The 22,609-nt window shown below is 33.7% G+C and overlaps 1 protein-coding gene across 3 annotated transcripts; it reads right to left on the bottom strand.

The window, feature by feature from the left end:
* Positions 1-899: 899 nt before the first annotated feature.
* On the bottom strand, positions 900-22,499 carry LOC148943500 (clathrin interactor 1-like). 3 transcript variants are annotated; one of them, XM_089101362.1, is made up of 5 exons: positions 21,638-21,932; positions 18,484-18,587; positions 16,359-16,486; positions 11,786-11,883; positions 900-1,341 (listed from the first exon to the last, which is right to left on the bottom strand). In XM_089101362.1, the coding sequence occupies exons 1-4, from the start codon at positions 21,670-21,672 to the stop codon at positions 11,827-11,829; spliced, it is 324 nt and encodes a 107-aa protein (XP_088957488.1). In that variant the 5' UTR covers positions 21,673-21,932; the 3' UTR covers positions 900-1,341; positions 11,786-11,826. The 3 variants fall into 3 exon arrangements, with proteins under 3 accessions (XP_088957488.1, XP_088957490.1, XP_088957489.1); XM_089101364.1 differs by lacking the exon at positions 21,638-21,932 and adding an exon at positions 21,253-21,555 and having other exon boundaries at positions 902-1,341; XM_089101363.1 differs by lacking the exon at positions 21,638-21,932 and adding an exon at positions 22,029-22,499 and having other exon boundaries at positions 903-1,341.
* Between the last annotated feature and the right edge of the window lie 110 nt (positions 22,500-22,609).

The raw sequence follows: 22,609 nt of genomic DNA, 5'->3' as shown, positions 1-22,609 counted from the left end.
GTAACCCCCACCCCCAAACAATATTCTTTCAGTAATCCCCATTCCAAAAAATAAAAATCCTTGACATGGCCCTGGTTGGGACTTGATAGCATTGGTAATTTTCTCTTAGGACCAGCTTTAGTGCCCAATTTTATTAGCTATATTGGATTGGACATTTGCTAAAAAAAAAAAACCATTTTAGTTAAAATTTAACCCAGAGCCTCAAAAAAAAAAAAAAATTAGACCCTAATATCAAATTTAGTATTGCTTTGCGCACGGTTTTTGACGTAATACTCGATTTGGTTTAGAAAATGTACTTTGTAACCACTACAGTTACCAGATATGTAATTCTTTTGTGTTTTCCTGTTTAGTTTTCTGTTGCAAAGATTCTTTCATCTCTTTGTTTTATTTTCTTGTATTTAGATGTTTAGTTTATATTTTTTATTTTCGTTGATAATGGATTCTGGACGTAGAACCCAAATATTTCGTCCTTTCCTAGCGACTCTCAGTTCAGCTGTTGTCCATCTTTGCTTTCTTAACTAGAATGATACACCCCTAATACTACTTATTATTTTGATATTGGTCGTTCTAGTACATTTGATGTCTACGAATCCATGCCTTAATTTGTGTATTCAGTAGCAGAACTACCAAGAATGCGACCCAGGCTGGCTCAAAAGTGACACCCCTTTTCAGTTCAACAAACATCAACCCCTTTCCAAATTCTCTTGTAAAATTCAGGCAAAAGTTCATGGAAAAAGCTATTTGAAAATAGCTTTTTCTAAAGAGGATAAATAATAGTAAAATGTTGAATATATATTTCTTGGTAATGAAAAACTGTCAAAACATTTAATTTAAAATATGAACATTACAACAGAGTCACAGAGTCTTACAGAGTCTAAAATACTCGAAAGTTTTCAATTCTGGCTAAAATTGGTTAATAGGCTGAACAAACCAAACTAAAATTACGACAAAAAGAAAAACTAGCACAGCTACTAAAATAACAATTGTTTGAAAAAAACTTAAATTATCGCAAAAACTACAAAAATTACAATTTGTTGGTGAAATTTCTCTTACAAGCCTAAAAAACCATCCATCATCTTCTCCCCTTGGCCCAGGCTCTCTTGATTCTCTACTTTGGCCTCTACTTTGGATAATATCTTCAATTTGCACCTCCACCATTGTAATACCCTCAACTTCCTCCTTCACCTCTACAACTTCCACATCTTCACACACCTTCTGCTTCTTATCGTCAGGTAGAATAGCTTGTGGAACCTTTTCCCCTCCAAATTTTGACTTAAATTTCGAAAACAGACCACTTGCTTTGTCCGTCTGTTTATCTGGGCCACTGTTTGAACTAGGGGTCTGAAATGCAACAAATAACAAGTAATATGTTTTATTCTACAATAAAAAGAAAAGTGTTCCGTCAGTCGAAAACAAAGTCAATAAGACCTTCTTTTAAATTTCTTTTTGTACAAAAATAAAGTTTAGTGTAAATATGGAACTCTGCAAAGAAGAAAGTTTTTTCGGGCAGATTTTTTCCAGCGCCCTCTCCCTGTTTTTTTCTTTCTTCACTCTTTTTGAAGAAAAAAATTTGTCTATTTGGTCAATTATTGGCACCTTTGTCACACTCCCCCTCAAAGATTTTCCTCATTAGCGCCCTTGGTACATTGGGCCTCCCCCAAGATTTTGCTCTAGTTCCGCCCGTAGCTTAGGTGAAAAAACTGCAACATAATATATTTTCAAATAACAGCTAACTTTTTTAGATTTTTTATTTAAATAGCCATATTGTTATAAAAAAAAAAAAAAAAAAAAAAAAAAAAAAAAAAAAAAAAAGTCGCAATATCATATAGAAAGGCCTTCGGGGTTGACACAAACCCTTCAGAGTCTAAAAACAAGGGTCTTAAGTTACGCTTAAAAAATTGTATCGGGAATACTGACAAGTTTCCTTTGAATAACAACCGGCTCTAAAACTATTTATGGAATCTCGAACATTCGCTTTCCTTTCTCTTTCAGCTGAACGTCCCGGAGCGTTCGTTATGCAAACACTATTATCAAAATTTCGAGCATTACTGTTAATGAAGTCAACATAACTTGCTCCACTGTTCATCAAAAGGTAAAATAATTGATTTTAACTTAGAAAATTATTTACTTTGTCTTCTAAAGCATTCTAGATATTGATATGAAAAGTTTAATTTCTAGTTACAATTTTTATTTAGTTCTCTTCTTTTTACTAATTCTTCTGGCTCAATAATTTTAGTTTTGTGTTTTCTTTTTGTAGCGACTGCCTCTAAATTATTGATTTCAATTTGTTTAGAAAAACCATTAAAAGTTGAACCTCTGCAGCATTTACTGTAAATGTGAACGTACTATTTCAAACTAAGGGTAAATATAAGTGAGACTGTACTGATGAATTACTTATTTTGACTTTGCAAACAACTCCAGACTTACAAATTTAATATTACATTCTAACTACTACTACTACTACTAACAACTCATCGCAGCACCAAGCCACCTGAGGCAAACACAGCTACGCACGCCCCTACATGGAAATTGCTATTGGGAGTAGGGGGGGATCTCACCTGAAGCCTATGAAACTTTTTTTCTTTTTAACATAATTTTATAGCAAAGCAAATTAATAATAAATGAAAGATGTGAGTATAATTATAGAATATTAACAGGAAAACTTTAGCTTTTTCTATCAACAAATTTAAAGCTTTGGGTTAAAAAAAAAAAGTCATTAAAGTAAAATCAAGCGACTCGGTGCAAACCAGGTGGAAAAAAACAAACATGATTTTTTTTAATTTTAAACTTTTATTACAAAACAGACTGAATTATTACTAGAAGTGGGTGAGGTGGGATTACAGCTTGACTTACTCATGGAGTTTATGGCTCGACCCAAGTTCCATAAAAACTTTGCATGCCCCCGGGGCGTAACTTAAGACCCTTGTCTTTAGACTCTGAAGGGTTTGTGTCAACCCCGAAGGCCTTTCTATATGATATTGCGTTTTTTTTTTTTTCTTTTTTTTTTTGTTTTTTTTTTTTACAATATGGCTATTTAAATAAAAAAAGTGAAACCATTATTATACTCAGAAAGAGAATAGAATAGGCACTAAGAAGTGTGTTCCCCTTCTCGCTACGTCAGAAATGGAATCATTCAAATATTTACCATCAAGGTAAATATATAAATATAAAAATACAACAATAAATATTACAAATATAAGCATTACCATCACAGGCCTTGTTGAAGACCATTTTTATGAAAGAAAGTTGATTCATAAATGTATAACGTAAATAATATGAATAATAGGAAATACGTAAAAGAAAATTTGAAAAAGAAAAGACTTGCCTACTTTATTTATGCTAAAATATTATTTATAATAGGCTTTTCTTGAGGGGGGGGGGACAAAAAAATTGATAATTTGCCAGGAAACGTAAGATGTGCCCAAAAATTTAAAATTTAGGATTTCAGGAAGAGCACAAAGCCCCGAGCCCCCTCCCTTTGTACGTTTTTTTGAAGAAAAGTATCAATTCCTAATTATTAATTCCGAAATTCGCATATCACTTGATGTAAAACTGCAATAGCATGCCATAGAACTATTCTCTTTTCTTTTCTTAGTATTTCACTTTCTTTTCTTGTGACTAGGTTAGAGTTCTACCAGCTCAAGTGTGCCTCTTGCCACAGCAATCCCTCAGAGTTGCCACATCAAGGCATTGCTATATTATCGAATAGTCCCATGATAGACCTGTTTATCTTTCTCCAGTAGTCATAAATTAAAGGCAAAGTCCATAATTCAAATTCCCCCGCCCCCGAAAGAAATGGACTTTTTTGTGTATCAACTGGTCGTTCCTTACATTTGGAAATACCTGTTTCTTTTTTGAACTCCAGGGATTCATCAATGATCCCTAGGGCCTAAATGTAGTCCACTTTTTTAATGACGTTTCTGATACACAAAGTTAAACTATTATTCATAGATCTTAGCTTACTTTTGCTCCCCAAAATTTACTCCATTAAGTGGTTTGTATGTAGTACACGATACCATACCAAGTCTTTTTGGACTCAGTGAGCCTAACAACAACAGAACAAACTAACAAAAGAAGCAACCTGTTTTATTACACTTTTAATCTTCATTTTTTTGGACAGCCTTCCAATAGCCAACACAGCTGTTCAAAATCAAAACCTTACCTTAAAAAAAAAAACGCTAATTAAGGCCCTCCAAGATTCATAAACCAAATAAAATATAAAACTATATAACAAGCGACAGGATTGAAACCATACGGATAGGGAATAAAAAAAGGAAGAGTTAGATATTCAGCGATTTAACATGGGAACATAAGGTTTGAATTACTACTAGCTTCAAAGAGTATCGTTTGGTAATTTCATGGATGTAGAAAATTCAAAAGAAATTAGCTAATTGATACAATTAATTTGACTAGTTGTAAATCTAAAGCTGAAATTTTCCTTTAAATGATAAATTATCTCAATTTATTTTTCTCCCGAATAACTTAGTTAAATTAGTAAAAAATTGGTCAGGAAAAAATAGTCTAGGTTAGGTTGGAACTCTTGGCAAGTTAAGTAGGCTAGTTGCCTTTAAGCTGGAAGTTCCACTGATGAAAAAAAAATGGGTTTGGTTACTTTCCTATTCATTTTAAAGCATCTAGAGAGATGAGTGTACCGCGTTTTTGGGTGTGCTAAAAAGGGAACAAATTCGCTACAACCTAGATGGCGTTGGTGTTTTTTTCGACACTAACGCCAATTTGCACTCTTGCAAGTTTATCCTACTATTTTCTATAAATTATACAAAAAAATAAATGTGCTCCTTTTATGTATTTACGCCTCTTCATATTTACCCATGCACTACGCTTCCACTATTACTTTTTTATTTTGCGCACTTATCTTTATGGGTCTTTTATTATAATTTTAAGCCTTATTGTGTCTTATTTAATTGATAGTACGATTATTCTATGCTTTTATTAGGTATTATATTAATTCTAACAGAACAAAGTAGAAACTTTACAGTAACAAACTTATTAATATCTATAAATATCTAAAAAATAGCAAAAAGCGTGTACCCTATACCTAGCTAAAATAACGGAAAGTCCATAAAGCGTAGCTTATAATGATAAAATCAACGAAAAAAGGTTAATAATATTAAAACATTTAAGATAGAAATTTTAACGATAAAATCAAAAACTAAATATTAAGGAGCTGCTGAAAATGATGTATAGGAATTTGCAATTTGACCTTTTCAATTTCTAGTTAGCAAAGCAAATTAGAATTAGCAAAAGAATATTAAATTCGCATTAGTCTGAAAAAGCAGAAATAACTCGCACAATATATACCATAAAACCAAAAAAATAAATTCAATAATAATTATATAACATAATAATAATGATATTAATAAAAATAATTTTAAAATGAAATATAATAAATTTACTGTACAGTAACAAATTAGAAGAATAAAAGATTTAAATCCGAACTTGCCAACCGTCACAAATAAACAAAAATCTGAATCTGATTGAATAATTACTCAAATATTCAGCCTAAATATAATCCAAATATTTATCCAAAAAGCATCATCATGGGGGAGAACGAAATTGTTTTCTAAAATAACTTCATAAAAAGGAAGAAAATCTAAAAACAAAGAAAAAACCCATCAAACAGAATATATACGATTGTAGCAATTGTTTATATTAATACAACTGCTACTTCTACTAACAACAACTGACTGCATGACCAAGTCGCCTGAGGCCAACACAGCTACGTACGCTCCTCATCCATCCAAATCTATTCAAAGCCTCCCTCTTTAAACCCTTCTAAGAAGTTCCCATTCCCCTTACATCTGTTTCTAAAGATTACTGTCTGTGCAGAAGTTTTATTAGATATTTTTTTTCTTACACACAAATTTCCAATTTTTCACAAGTAATTTTGATATCTTCTACTACTTTTTGACGGTTAACGTAAATCTAAAGTAGCCTACAAGTCGAAATATTTGGAGACATCTAAGTTCATGACCAAACAGTTGCCGATTAGTTTAGGATAGAAAAAGATTGTAGGGGCGGCAACAACTCATGGCAAGACAGGTTTCTACAGTATATACAGTAGTAACAGAGAGCTGCAGTAAAGCTACTTATGTATTGTGCTGCCATCATCATGTATATCGCATCTACAGTATGCAGCTCAGACCACTTAAAGCTGCGATGTGTTTGCTGATGTATTCGCGTCACTTTTTTTTTATTCCAGACTTCATGGCTCTATCACAGATGATGATTTTCCGCTAGTTCTGGTAGTTACCACATTTTATAACACTGAGGTACTTGTTGTACCTTGTATTGAACGCGTCAAGGGAAGGGTTTTTCTGGATTACCTCTGCCGGCAATCTGTTCCATGTGGTAACCGATCGCAGGGTGAAACTCCTTTTCAGATATTTTCTGTGTCTGTATCCTTTACATATGTCTGTATAAATTTTGTAACTACAGTAGATCCATTTAGGATCTTAAACGCTGTGATGAATTTGCTGGTGTATTAATGCAGCCATTAGTTCCCACTTCACATTTGCAGCGTGTCATGACAGGTAGCTTAATGCTGCAGTGAGTACGCTAATGTCTTCAAGCTATTTGCCTTGATGTCCGGTCAAACATTTTAAAGCTGTGTTGAGTTTGTTTAGCACCTTTTCGGATACATTTCACATTTACAAAATGTGGAAATGCCATCCGTAGAACAGCATCGAATTTGCAGATGCACTAAATCGGAAGAACAGTGAAAATCCAATCAACAGTCGACGTATTAGACCGGAAGCCCGTTTGGAATTGGCTTATAAGACTGATTGGTTGACAGTTATCACAAACCAATTTAGAATCTTTTTTATGAAGAGGGACTACAGTGACTTCGCACTATCTTGAGGAGAAGTGACCAAATTCCCAGACAGCTGTGGGGTTTCGTGATGAAGGCTAACAACGTGTTTACAGTTGACTTTCGGAAGTTCCGGCTGTACTCCATCAGGGCCAGCAGCTTTATTTGTTCTAACGCCTCTGATGGCAGATTCTATTTTCGAGCGAAGAGGGGGCGGTCTTGGGTCCGTAGCTATAAGGCAAAATATAGATAGTACCGTTGGGTCAGGGAAGATGGTCAAATTCATTGTATTTTCAAAGTATTCTTTCCATCTACAGTGAATTCCATATGAGGATTGTATCTGATTTGTCGAGGAGGTAGCATGTTTGTGGGTCCTTCTTTTTAGCCAATTACCTTGCACAAGTGTGAGTCACCTTTCTTGAAAGCTGTTTTGCACTGTTCATATTTTTCCTTAATAAAGCTGCAGTGGAGACGACGTATGGCTTTCTATACAGCCCATTTGAGTTGCTTGCATTGGTATCATCTTTCCCTGTCATGCTTATTGCGCTTTTTGCGATTCTTGCTTATTGCGATTTTGCGCTTTTTATTGCAGAGCTGAACGACCTCGTCTTTTTAACGAAAATCCAGAGCTGAGCGAGTCGAACAATCTCGTATTCCACGGCTTTTGCTCAGGCTTTTGAACACCTAATGGGGAGATAGTGAAATCTGCGTCGTGCTTGTCATTAATTTGCCAATATCGCACTTAGACACAGTTGGCCGGAAGCTTGGGGTGAATTTCAATATTTTCTGGAGCAATGTGGCAATATAGGCTGTTCAGGTCACTTGGTCACTCAGGTGATCTATTCGAAATTTTTAGGGAGTCCCAGACTGTTTTGAAGCTGTTTTAAGCCTCGTTGTAAAACTACACACAACAAGCAGGTGGTCGCTATCGAAGTCACCACCGACCAGCGGGAACATGTTAATAACAGATGACTACCAACACATAAGGATAAAATCTAAATACATAAGGATAAAGTCTAAGAGATTTAGAATTCTTCCAGTAGGGAAATTCCAGGTAGCTTTTTGTCCGGGTATGTACTCCAAAAGTGTGTTCATGATGACTAGATAGGTGTCTCAGGAGAATTCAATCAGGCGTCACCTCTTTTGTTTAGTTGTTCATGACACAATTGACCCATCACATCTTCCTGATCTTCGTGTTCCATGCCAGCAGTAGCATTAAAGCTGCCAATGACAGAGATTATGTCTTTTTTCGGGGCACAATTGACTAGATCTTAAAGCAAGAGATAGAAACTTTTAGACTCTTCGTCATCTCAGCTGGAATCCGGAAAGTAAACTTGAATAAGTTTAATATTGACAGGTGAGCTTTTGAGGTGGATCATAATAAATCGTTTGGAGAGAAGAGTTGCAATAACCACAGATCTTCTAGCCTTTCTGGAACGTAAAAATTCACCTCCCTGTCGATGTTTTCCATTATTGCGTCCAGCGAGAAAAGGGTGGCGTCACCGTCTTTCTTTTTACCAGAAATTGGACAGTGAGTTTCCGATAGACCGATAATGTCCCAACTATATCCGTTTATCTCTCTCAGATGTAGGCCCATATTTCCTTGTTTAGCAAGGGCTCTGAAACTGAGGGTACCAATTGACAGCGTTTGGTGATACAATGACCCCAAGTAAGCATGACCATCCTCTGAACAGATGAATATAAGTGTTTAAAACAACCTGGCTATCTGGTTCTGATTAGCCATTTGAAAAAGGGTCCAAAATGGTTTCTACTGTTTCTGCTACATCTGATATTTGTCTTATGTAGTAGATAATCCTAAGGTTCTAACCTATAATCGTACTACTATTCCCCATAGTAATTCATGGTATTACTTAAAATTGTTGTGCATGGCAAAATTCATGGTAATTAACTCCCATTCAGGGTAATAATGTCACTGCTCCTCTTGTAGATTACACCCAGTGGTTTGATGTCTCCTCTATAGGTCATGGAGGTTTTGTGCAGAATAGCACCTTGCATTTGTTGTATAATTTTTTTTCTATTTTTTTAATATCTTGTCCGGTACAGTATTCCTCGTTTGCTTAAGTACAGTTGCTAATATTAGTTTTGAACAATCCAGGCTATTTATGCAAAGACTTGAAAATTTTTAAATCTTTAGAGTTTAAATTAGAAAAAATTTTGACCCCCAGGAATATTTAAAAGACTTTTCAGTCTTTGTATTTCACTGACGCCATAAACCGGCTTCTTGTGATTAATTTAGGGTTTCTAACATAATTCAGAAGTTAAAGATATGACACAGAAGACTCTCAGGTGTGGCATATATGGCTTCCCTCTGGTCCGTTTTAGTTGATTTTGTCACGGATTATACATTTTCTGCTTACAGTTATTCCATTATTATTTATAATTGTGCTGTGTGGGTTATAGATAAACATATATAAATAAAGAAAACCAAAGGATCTGAATAAATTAAAAAAAAGTAAATATATAAATGTTAGAAAAACAAATATAAAATTTCAACACCAAAAAATTGAAAGAATGGCATTCAAGGAAAAATGAACACTTGAAAAAAATATTAATTATTATATTGAAATATTGTTGTTGATTGTGTAGAAAGTAAAAAATGAAGAACAAGAAGAGTGGAAGACTTGACCAGATTAGAAATCTGTAACACCAATTATAATTAAAATAAATTACCAAACTAAAATAACACTACTAAATTACCATAAATAATCATGCATACCATTTATCCAAAAAGAAATTAAAAAGAAGCGTAAAAAGAATTCTTTCAAAAACTTTTTTTAATGTGTCGATAAAAGCATTAACATATTATGCTGATAAATATAAAGTTGAAGTTCTAACCATTCATCAAAAATTATATTTGAAAGTTACTATAGCAAAATAATAACAAAAATATAGTATTAAAACAGTCCGTATTAAAAAAAAAAAAAAAAAAAAAAAAAAAAAAAAAAAAAATCCTACTTAATTTTGAAGAGAAAAACAATGAGAAACAATCAAAATTCCACATTGAGGCGCGTTCAATCTTTTTTTTTTAAACTTGGCACGGGTAAATGGCAGGAATATAATAATCATTAATTAATCGTTGTAGTAACTCTGAGCCGTAGTAACTCAATAGGCATTGGGCTATATTGGGCTACCCGACTAAAATACACATTGAACTCATAAATTTTATTAAAACAAACAAAAGAAATTGAAAATTAGTACTTCAAAAGAAGGAAAGGTACGAATATGCCGAGTTTTTTGTTATACTGTCTAGAAGATGGGACAAAATTCTGGAAGGATTTCAATGTTGTTTGCTGTTTAAAAATGATTCCTTTGACTCTAAGGAGTTTTAGTTAAACAAGTGTAGGAAATTTTTACTCAATAAGCATGGGCTATATAACGCGTATTTCATATGTGTGCGGGGAAAAAGGGAAAGAAGGGTATTAATCACAAAAAGGGATATAAGAGGGATATTAAAGCAAAAAAAGAAAAGAAGACAGAATGCTTCTAAAAAAAAGCTATTTTATTCATAGTTTTTAACACACTAACAAAACCATTGTAGAGCAGAAGAAAAGTAAATCTAGAATACGAAATTTACAAAACATAAAGTTTTTTGTTTAAGGATTTCGACTATTCTTTGTGCCCTATTTACAAAAAGAAGGACGGTTAGCCCTGTGATGAAAGGCAAAAACAAATTTGAAACAAAACACTCCAATCTTCAAATATTTTTGTAAGGGACCAAGGATATTTAACGGATAAAAAAGGATTAACAATTAAACAAAATAAGAAAATTAAAATATAACTAATCGATAGATCTGAAGAAATTCAGCCGGGTGTCATTTAAGACGTTTTAAATTACCGGGAAGAAAAATCAAGCAAAATAGTCAAGCGGTAAAACCAGCGGTGACCAAGCGGTCAAGCGGTAAAACCGGTTTTAGTCAAACCGGTAAAACCGGATAGTCAAGCGATAAAACCGGTGTAAAACTGGAGTTGACCATTGACAATTTCTAAAAAAAAAACAAAAAAAACAACAACAACAAAAACATGTTCTAAGCGATAAATACATGCAAAAAAAAAGAAAACCAAAAAAAAAAGAATTTCCCTCTAACGTTGGTCTGGCCTTCCCCCCCCCCCAATAGGAAAAATTGTGCCCATCAAATTGTGATCTCAAAATGTAGGAATGTTTACATATTTATACAATAAGGTAATTACTTTTGATCCTGAGATAAAAAGTAGTGACATAAATACTGACTTTTATCTTAACTTGTTTACAGAAATTTGTTTTTATTTAGATCAGACATAAATAGACAGAGGGGGTTTGGGGGGCCTTCCTTTTTATAAATGACGGCTCATATTAATATCCCTCTAAAATAGTTAAATCTCTCAAAGTGTTAACCTTAATCCAGAGCTGAATAGAAAAAAAAATATTATTTAATATAGCCACAAACAGCGAACTCGCTGGAAAGTATCCTTACTTGCTAACTTACACTGTGAAAGATACGGGAGAGGAGGCTGGGGAAATATACGGCACTAAAAAAAGAGAATATGGTTCAGGTGATAATTAAAATAAAATCAGTGGATATTACACATCCCGGTTTTAAAGATACCAGCGGTGACTCAACTAGTTAACTTGATTTTTAAAAGGCCTACAATAGATAAAACAAATTCAACACAAAAGGCTCAGGTCTTCAATTATCTTTGCAAATGAGGGAAAGACATCTAGCGAAAAAAACCCATCTACAACTAGAAAAAATACGGAATTTTATCCCCAGAAATAACAAACAATGTGTTTGGTTGCGATAATCTTTTTGCATTTATTTTTTTTTTTTTTTTTTATATCAAATTTTATCACCCGAAATAAGAAATAATGTGATAGGTTTGGACAAATACCGGTATATGGGATGCTGATCTCTCTTAATCTAACTAGTAAAATCATAATGGATAATAATTATAGCTTACTGATGATAGATTTCCATGTGAACTGGCAAGCTGGGCTGTGCTTAGGGGTTGACCATAAGTACGTAAACCGGACACAGGGGTTGCGGTAACAGGGATACCTGCCAAATGAAAGTATAATCAAACCGTATAAAGCTGTATATACACTTCTGACATCTAGAAAATTGCCAAAAGTAGACTCGGAAATAATCACAGTTGCCCGAATTGTTTTAAAACAGCGTGCAGCATAATTAGAAGCAGGCCTTAACATCGTATGAATAGACTTCCTGAATACAGTGAAGTGATTATTTAGATATTATAATGTTTATTTCAGAAGAGTTTAGTTCAGCCCCCCCCCCCCTGAAATCCAGGGTTATACTGTACTAGGCCGCCTGGTTGCATATTCGTAACCAGTTAAAATAAAAGATGAAACTAGTCACAGTCGAAAGTAGTTACAGTAGAAGTCGCAGTTGCAAGCCGTCAAAATCGCAAGTACTTGTAGTCGCAGGCGCAAAAAGTTGCAATTGTAGTCAGAAGTGTGATCATCATAGTGTGTTGTAATTTGGTTCAACATTCCATGAAAGTTACAATTTGATGTCCTTAACCGATCTCAAGATATTTTATTACGCCCTTTGGGAAACCTGGATACACAAAGTTCCTTTTGATTTAGTTCAACAGACCCCTCAAAGCCTTCTGAAAGTTTAAACTTAATGCCCATAGCTGCTACTGAAATATTACAGATACGCCATTTTGACACCATGGATGTGCATAGTAATTTTTGGTCATTTCAAAATCCCCCTTGACATTCCGTGAAAGTTCCACCTTAATACCCATAGCCGTTATAAGATATGGCAGATACACCTTTGTGACAGCCTTTGTTGCACATAGCGTCTTTCGATTTATTTGAAGATCCCCAACAACATGCACTGAAACTTCCTACGTAACACTTTAGCTGTTCCTGGGTACAATCTGGATACGCTTATTGTTTTCTGATTTAATTTTACGCCCTCGTCAACGTTCCCTGAAGTTTCACCTTAATACCCTTAGCCGTTCCTAAGGTATTGCAGACACATCATTTTCATTAGCGTGCTGCAATTAGTGTCCTTTGATTAATTTTACCACCCCTAAACATTACTTGAAGGTTGAATTAGCCGTTCCTTAGACGTTCTCGAGATATTTTATATCCCCAATGGACAACCTGGATTCATATAGTGCCTTTTAATTCAACCCAACAGACCACACGACACTTTTTGAAAGTTTCAACTTAATGTCTATAGCCGTTCCTGAGATATTAGACTTACACCCTTTTGACAAAATAGATGCACATAGTTTCTTATAGCCGTTCACGAGATATCGCAGATACACTCTTTTGACAATCTTCGATGAATATAACGTCTTTTGGTTTAGTTAAAAATTCCCAACAACATGCCCTGAAAGTTCCGGCATTACACACTTAGCTATGCCTAAGACATTGCACAGACGTCAGGGATGCAAATAATTTCTTGTGATTTAGCTCAAAATCTTCCTCAACATTACCTGAAGTTTTAAGTTAAAGCCCTTAGCCTTTTTAACATACTCAGGATCAAACATTCCTCTCTTTCCAGATAATAAATCCCCCATGTAAACAATGGTCAAATTACATAATTTACAGCCCTTGCCCCAGGAGCTATGAGGGGGTGGGTCACGTCCCCAAAGGTGTATTTATTGAACCTTTCGACTATTTCGGAAAAAATGGATATTTGAAAGCTTCGATCAATGCTGAGGAGAGAGACGGGCACCTAAAAAGGACAGAGGGGGGCTAGTTACCCAAAATCAACATTGACTTTTAAAAAGGGTACTAAAACTTTCAAGATCAAATGAGCCATCTCAAAAGTTTCCACAACGATTCCTTTCGCTTCAAAGACCAAGAGAGTAAAGCTTCATTGCCCACTGAAGCCAATGTTACCTGAGCTTTTAAATTAGAGGAAAAACACTTTAAGGTCCAAGCCAATTTATATAACGAGGATAAAGCACATCCATCGGATATTGAAACACATTCTCGTCAAAATAAGCGTTTACCAAATGCATTTCGAAGTATCTCCATTCTCCAGACGTTACCCATCAAAACAGCAGCTCTGAAAACTATGCATGGTACAGCTGATGCCCATATGTATTCATCTAATTTAAATTGTGTTTTAGATGATGTTATTGATTTTGGAAGGCTTACATTTCATGTTCCAATATCAACATGATAAATTAATAAAGTTTGTTGTTCTTTTTTTGTAAATTTCACAAGATATGACAAAGGAAGGCAAAAATAAAGCTATTTTGACAAGGTCAATTCAGTTCCATGCGAGTTTTGGGTTGTTGCTTTATAACTGCGAAGAATTTTGACCGATTGGAAGGACAGCAGAAAGGGCCGTAATAGCACGATTTTGAGCAGTTCTAAACGACTTCGAATTACTAAGGGTTGAACATCTTTGTGCTGACTGTAACATATTCTGTATATTTTTTTTTCTTAAGGCCCCAATCCATACTGGAGCCGCATACAAAATAGTGCTTTCAATTACTGACTTCTACAATTTTCTAAGAGCGAAAGGCTTTAAGCCCCAGGTCATCCTTGCCGTGCTTAAAAGACGACTCGAATATTTCTTAGCTTCATTAATTCTGCATGTTACATGTTCTGTCCAAAGAAGTTTCCTATCTATAATTACTCCCAAACATCGAACTTTATCCTTAACTTCAATAACGTCGCCTCCAAATAATAAATTAACGTGAGGGGTTATATGTCTATTTGTAAATAAGACAGCCTCTGTTTTTAATGGGTTGAATGTTAATTTATTATTTACTGCCCATTTATCAAAACTCTCGAAAATCTTATTTGCTACTTTTTCCAGTGTACTTGCATTCTTTGCTGTAATAATAGCACATATGTCATCAGCATAAGCTTGAGCCAAAGAAAAGGAGATTCAATTCCACCTTGTGGACATGACTTTTCTAGTTTATGTAAGTTTCCATTTTCATATGCAACTGTTCGATCTGATAGATAACTATGAATTAATTTTATTAAGCCAGAAGGGTATTCTTTTTCCTTTAAATTTTTAATAATTCCTGGATGCCAAGCATTATCGAACGCCCCTTTTATATATTTAATGTACACAATGTAAATAACTTCTTCTTTTTATTTTTTTCAACCATAGTCACCAAATTATCAGGCGCATCCACCGTGCTTTTATTTTTCGAAAAACCAAACTGATAATCAGAAATCCAATTTTTATCTTTACTAAAATTATTCAGTCTACCCATTATTAACTTCTCAAAATTTTTTTCCTAAATTACAAAGTAGACTTATAGGGCGATACGATCGAGCGTTACCGTAATTTTTTACCCTTTTTATTTATTACTGTCACATTAGCCTTTTTCCATTCTTTAGGGAAATGCGAAACTTTCAAACACACGTTTAAAATTTTTAAAAGAGTTGGTGCAATTACATTAATATTTTTTTTTTTTCAAAATTAAATTTAAGATTCCATCTTGGCCTAGGGCTTTCATTGGTTTTAATTTTTTGATAATTTCTAAAAGGTCTTGAAACTGAAAATCCTCGCTATTTTCTACATCTTATTCTAATATCTGCTTTACATCTTGTCGAATTGTGTGATGATAGCTATTGTCATCTTATATCTCATCTTTCGTGAACCACTTATTTAAAAGTACATCCCAAGCTTCATTTATTGAATTCGTAAAAGTAACATCACTCTTTTTAATATGGATAGGTTTTACAGTCCCACCCTTCAACCTAAAAATCTTATGAATTGTATTCCACAGATCCGTAGTCCCTTTTTCTTCACAAAAACGTCTCCAATCTTCTTTTTTAGCCTTCAAAATTTCCATCTTATATTTACTTTTAGCATTTTTCATATTTAATTTGCTTTCTATCGATCTTAATATTTTAAAAATTCTCGTATTACGTCTATATTCTTTCCTTAGTTCATTTAATTGTGGTGTCCACCAGCGGCAATATCTTTTTTAAAATTATTGTGACACATAGGAGTCGATTCTTTTATAGCATTCTGTAATAATTTAGTTAAATTATCAACGGCTGAATCAATTGCTTCTTCTGAAGCCAAATTACATTTAAAAACTTCATCAAAACGGTTCAGTAAAACAGCACTAAATACTTCCCAATTAGTCTTCTTAAAATTATATCGCTGGTTCATGTTTTTCTCTCTAATCTCATTATTAAAGCAGAGATCAAAACTTATATACAAATGTTCTGACAGTGAGGGAGGGTCTTGTAGGACTCTTCAATTTTCAATATATATCAAAAGTTGTACACTAGCAATCCTTACATCTGGGCTACAATAATGATGATCATATGTGGGTGAATCAGGATCATTAGTAACAACAAGTGGTTTACAAGTTACAAAATCCTTTAATTCTTTTCCTTTATGATCTGTAGAAACACCGTTTAGCCACATTAGACTTTTAGCGTTAAAATCCCCACCTATCACATAAAAATAATTACGCATTCTAAGACCCATTAGCAGTCCTTGCTTACTCACAAAACCTATTTTAGCATAAACTAGTACTAGTTCATTAGATTAATCAAAATAACAACCTTCTTGGTTCTTTTCCAGTTGGACTTATTTTCACGAAGCATTGTATAAAACAGCATATCCATAATCTCTTCAAAGTCTCTATGACTCTTGGAAAAGGTTGCCTCAACAATCTCATTCATTAGTTTTCCTGTAAGTAAATATTTTTTATCTATTACACTGTATCTATATACTTGACATTAGAATAGATAGAATAAGCGCATGACACAGAATCCTTGAAAGAGTGAAAGGAGATTGTAGGAAAAAATTTAAGAAAAATTGGAATTTCTTGACAGGGTATAAAGAGGGAGGCTTGAATAGATTGGGATTAAGGAAGAGCATTACGATAGGGGAAGAACACATAGCTATATTTGCATCAGGCAGCTTTGGGCTGCATTGAGTTGTTACCAGTAGCAGTCATTTAACCTAAGCAGACAAGAGACTCTAAAGAAGAGAGGGCATTACGCCCCTTCCCCTCCCTCTATGAAGACAAAAAAAAAATACAAACCAGAATTTACAGTTTTTCATATTTCAAATTAAAATGACACATTTTTGCCTTAAAAAAATATTATATAGTTTTTTTTTTCCTAGCCAAATGTACTCAGGTGATGTTGCTCCAACAATTTTCAACTAAAAAAATTGAAATTTAATCAATTTAACTGGAAAGAATAGGACTTGACAATGGCTTCCCAATTATTTTTTTTTTAATTAGAAGCTTTAAGTGAATCGTAAATCGTGAATCTTTCCCCTATACTGAAATCAATTAGACCTGATATGTTAGAAATGATGACAATGTTAGCAAATTAATGTGTTTTTAGAGGTTTTGCAAGTTCAGGGTAAAAGAATAGGTTTGAAAATTAATTTTAAGAAGTCTAAGTCACTAAGACTAGGAATTAGTGAAGGTGAAAAGATGATGTTGGGTAACAAGAAGATTAATCAAGTGGACAGCTTCACTTACCAAGGTAGTATTATTAATAAAGACGGAGGGGGCAGTGAAGATGTTAAAAGCAGAATAGACAAAGCCCAGGGTGTTTTTTTCACAGATAAAAAAAAGTTTGGAAGAGTAGGAAGTTAAGGCTGCAGACCAGGACCAGAACATTGGAGGCTACAGTGATGGCATGGATCAGGCAAGGTTCTGAAGCATGGGCACTCCGAAAGAGAAATATTTTCCAGAGCAATTACCTACAGATAGTTTTGGGTACATGACTGACCATATCTCAAACAGTAGACTGTACAAAAAATGTGAGTGAATCCTCCTCTCAAGGGCTACAATGAGAGAAAGGCTGATATGGCAAGGACATGTTCTGTGGTTGAGGATGATAGATTACTCAATTGTTCTTGTTGGGCAGCCATATAGGGCCAAACAAACAGCAATTTGCCCCCAAATAGGGTGAGAGGATGTTGTCAGGAAAGACCCAAGAGAAATAAAAACTTCTTGGCAGGACATAAAGAGGGGGCTCTAAAAAGATTGGGTTGGAGATGAAGCATGTATGGCTGTGTTGGCTTGGTACTACAGTGAGCTGTTAGTAGTAGCAGGTTACAAAAGTTTATACAAGACACTATTGCAGATCATGCCAGCAAAGTTACACCCTAGAAAAGGAAGCATAAACGTTACATCACAGGAATAGTAAACTAAAAAGAGAGAATTATAAAACAGGGGAAATACAAAAAAAAGAAAATAAAAACATTCACATCCTATGGTAATCTTGGTCAGCTTTAAAGGAACTAGTGACCAAATCTGCAAAGCTCTTATGAAATCTGAGACCCCTGATGTTATGCCATCAATGACTGTACATAGAATAACCCAGACTCTTTTGAAAATCATCTCCAACTGTGCAGAGAGTGGTCAACTGACCATCCATTGATTGAGGTTAAGGTGCAGTTTCCATTTACAATTGATACAAATAATTTGATTTTAAGGAAAAATATAAACATCATATTTGTGAAATACATAAACTTATTTTGCTCTAAAGACAAGCTATACATACAGCTTGTAGATTACTAATAAGATAAGATTTTATTAATCCAACAAAAAAGAACAGACAATAAAAAAACAAGAAAACATCAGGTAGGCTAATTTATGGCATAACAAATCAAACTATATAAATTATGGGAAAACATGGACATGAACATCAGAATAGAACACACCTGACATTGCAATTTTGGGATCATCCAGGTTCTCATCATTGGTTACTTCTACAATTTTGGCTTCTAATGCTGTGTTGCATCCAACTAACCTTGCCATATTTGTGCTTAAAAAGAAAATCAAAACAAGTCAGATCTAATGAATATCTTAGATTTTTGGATATATTATATCAGGACTAATTGGGCATCTGCAATTAAGAACAAAACAAAAAGTTCATTAAAAATTATTATAATGAAAATCAATCCATTTATTTGCTTGCTATTTTAAGCAACTATCCTTTCATCACTGATAATAAAGCCTTTAAGCTTATTTCATGGTTGCACAAGCTTTGCACAAAATTTGCACAGCAGCCATGGCTGCTGCTGCATTTTTTCTGCTGCTAATGCTATACTTGGTATATCATAGATAGCATCATTTGAATGCTAGCCCTAATTTTTATATCTGTGCATTCTTTATAAATTTGACATGATAATGCCATCATAAAGTGCCAAATGACAATTTAGCTGCTATCTCTAGAGTGAAAAGGGCACCATTATATTCTTTATAATCTGTTACCATGAAATTACTGGATCTAGCCAAAGTGTTTGACAAAGCATGTCACAGGAGACTAAATTCTAAACTCTGTGCAATGGGCTTCCACAGTAATGTTGTCAACTGGATGATGCAATTTCTTATGTATAGAAAGCAGGTGGTAAGGGTATTTAAAGATGGTGGATCAATTGTCATCTCAGAATCAGCAGATGTAAAAAATAGAGTGCCTAAAGGAACAGTTTTGGACCCAACTTTAGTTAATATTTTTATCAACAATTTACCTTGAATCATAAGAGAATAAAATTTGCTTGTATGCAGATGATTCCAAAATAATTGGTTCAGCCCATGACCCACAAAGTGCCATAGCCAACCAATCTGATCTTGATGCATTCTCAAAGTGGGCAAAAACCTTGCATTTAATATCCAGAGATGCAGAGCCATTTAGTTTGGAGCAAATAATCCTCTGTGTCAGGATTTCATGGAATCCAGTGATGGTTCAAAACACCCACTCATATGCAGTAAAAACAATGAGACCTGGGAGTCTTACCTTAGCTCTGAAAATATAATTTGTGGTAAATATCTACCAAATCATATTATTGAGTTACGACTAAAGTGAATACACCATTTGATGCCTTTTTTTTATGCTGATTACAAATATAATAAGCATTTCTATTGGAAATGAATTTCAGCCCCCCCCTATATATGCCAATTCAGGGTTAGGTTAGGATAGGCTAGGTTGGGTTAGGTATAGCCGATATAGGGGGGGGGGGCTGAAATTCATTTCTAATATAAATTCTTATTATATTTGTAATAAGCATAAAAAAAGGCATTGAATGGTGCATTCACTTTATTCCTAACTCAATAATATGATTTGGTAGATATTTACCTAATTTGTTATTGGAGCAGAACTTTAAGCCATATCAATGGCTTTTTTCAAGAAATGTATTTGCATAAACTTTTTCTAAGTTTAATCTTCATTCACTTTATGTATCCACTATATGTCCAGTACTTGAGTATTGCTCATCAGTATGGTATCCCCTTAATAATAGAGATAGAGAGAGGGTTGAGAGAGTGCAACATAGGGCCACCAAACTCATACCATACCTGAGTCATCTACCTTACCACCAGAGAATGCAAAGACTACAGTTGCCTTCTCTCCAGTTCAGACATGATAGAGCCAATGTAATAAATACATTTTGCATTGTTAGGAATATTGATAATATCACCCCAACTCACTTTTTCATTTTTACAGAATACAGTAGTACCCATCAGCACCAACACAAAACTTATCCACCGTGTTCAAAGAAAATAATAGATAAAAACTCTGACTAGTTGAGTGTGGAAGACATCGAATTCTCTTCCATCAGAAATACTTGCCAGTACCATGGTCCAGTCTTTCAACGGTGGTTTAGCCTCTACAGATTTGTATACTAGGTCCTATCACAATCCATTTTGAGATTATTTTTACTTTTGTATTACCTGATTTGTGACAGTGTGACAGTTATTTTGTAGGCTTACTTTTTCGTAGGTTTCAATTATTAACAGATATGTTAATAATTAAGTTGGTATGTTATAAACATTGGTATGTTATAAAAGTTGGTATTAAGTTGGTATGTTATTAACAGATATATTAACAGTTAAGTTGGTATGTTATTGTATGTTTCAATAATATTGTTTTTCCAATGTTTTTCAGTTACTGTATGTTTTTGTTATGTCATTGACCTTGTTATAGACTTTTTTATAATTGTTTTGTGCGACAAGCTTGTTAAACCCTACCGTATCTTGGTATTAATAATAAATAAATTTCTTTAAAACCTTATAAATTAGGATTGAGCACTTGTGAAGCTGAAAATCAAATTTTTTGTACTTTATTTAAGCAGATCTATTTTGCTAGATTTCACTTTTATAAAAAACATATTTTTAAAGGTCAGGATCCTCTAGAGAGATAAGTGGAGTTAGGTAGCCTACTTAAAAATACCTTCCCAGAACACACTTCAGCCTTTAGACCCATCCCCAAAATTTTGTTTTCCTAGTCTAGCCTCTTTCAAAGATAGCCAAAAGTTAGTAAAGCAGAATTTTTTCGAAAAGTGTTTATTTTTAGTTATTTTTCTAGGTAGGCTATTTGTTCCAGTCTAAAATTTCCAGAAAATCATTAAAAATTTCTGTCAAAGCCTGAAATATTAAAACTAAGTTTAATCGTTTAACCCCCTAGTTTCAAATTAAACTATAATGAAAACTACCAGGTGGGATTGCAAAGGGATAAAAAAAAATCAATTATAATTATTAGCTGTCCAAACTCACACTTTTTTTTTTAATATTTCTGCGTCTGAATAACCAGCGTTAGCATAAAACAGTTAACTACCCTGAGCATCGACAATGTTTGATTTTTGGCAAAAATGTGTCTGAAATCTCAAGAAACTGGACGTAAATTTTTTTGCCACTTGCATTCCAAACCAGAAAAAGTATAGGAAACCTCTTTCAAAGTGAATCAACATCAAACATAATGAAAAATGAAAAGCTATATAAACCATCAACATGAAACACCAATTTTTGCAAAATGTTTATTTAACTGTTCAGCTGTATCTTTATCATTTTGATCCAGACAAAAATCTAGACTACTAGCACCTTTGCCAGAAAGTTTTTTTATTTCCTTGTACCATGCTGAAGTTTTGCTTTGGAGAAGGTGTTCAACTTTTGAATTATAATATGAAGCGGCAGCCTCTCTTGTCATTTTTCGAATCTTATTACGTAGTTTGTTTGCTTCTTTTTCTCTTTTGTTTTTTTCGTAGTTCTAAAACTGTGCCACAAGAGATTTATTTATTTTTGAATTAAAATTCATGACCCCAAACATACTAAAATCAGAAAATGAAATGTCAACACCTTTGGAAAACTCTATAGTCCAGCTACAATGAACCAAATTCCAAGAAGTCAAATCAATTAACAAAAAGTAAAACCCTGTAAATTATTTAACAAATACAACTCCCACCATGCAATTTAAAACCAATAAAGAACTTACTGTGCGACTATAATAATATGAAATGGCAAACTTCTTCTTCTAATCAGACTAAATCATTTCAGCAATATGTACTCCTCAACAGTCATTCTTAAAATGGCGTCAATTTAAACAAAGAAATTCCGTTTCTAAACTCAAAGCCAATCAAAATAAAGAAAATTTAATTTTGCAAAATACGTATAGACTATAATTTTAAACAAAACTAAATAGAAACAAAAATAATTTGAACCATTAAAAACCTTAAAAACAATAAAAAGAATATCATATTTATTTAAGTAAAAATAATAAAATTCAGTATGAATGATCCTCTAAAAACGGCAGATTTTTCAAAACTATGCTGCATGATATTAAAACATTTGAAACAAAATAGTTAATTTGGTTTGTATGAATATAAGCAAACAATTCAATTATACCAAATAACATCCTGCAGCTACCAGAGAGTTGTTAAAATTAGCTAAATAAATATTATGATTTTTTTAAATACATCCTGTATAATTGTGTCTAACTTATAAAGTAGGCTTATATATTATGTTTAAGACATGAAATATGATAACAAACTAATTAAAGACTTGTAACCTAACAAG

Source organism: Artemia sp. Qi Xiang Cuo, chromosome 15 (assembly GCF_049724085.1).
Source record: "Artemia sp. Qi Xiang Cuo chromosome 15, ASM4972408v1, whole genome shotgun sequence".
Lineage (NCBI taxonomy): Eukaryota > Metazoa > Arthropoda > Branchiopoda > Anostraca > Artemiidae > Artemia > Artemia sp. Qi Xiang Cuo.
This window is presented reverse-complemented; position numbering and strand designations above follow the sequence as displayed.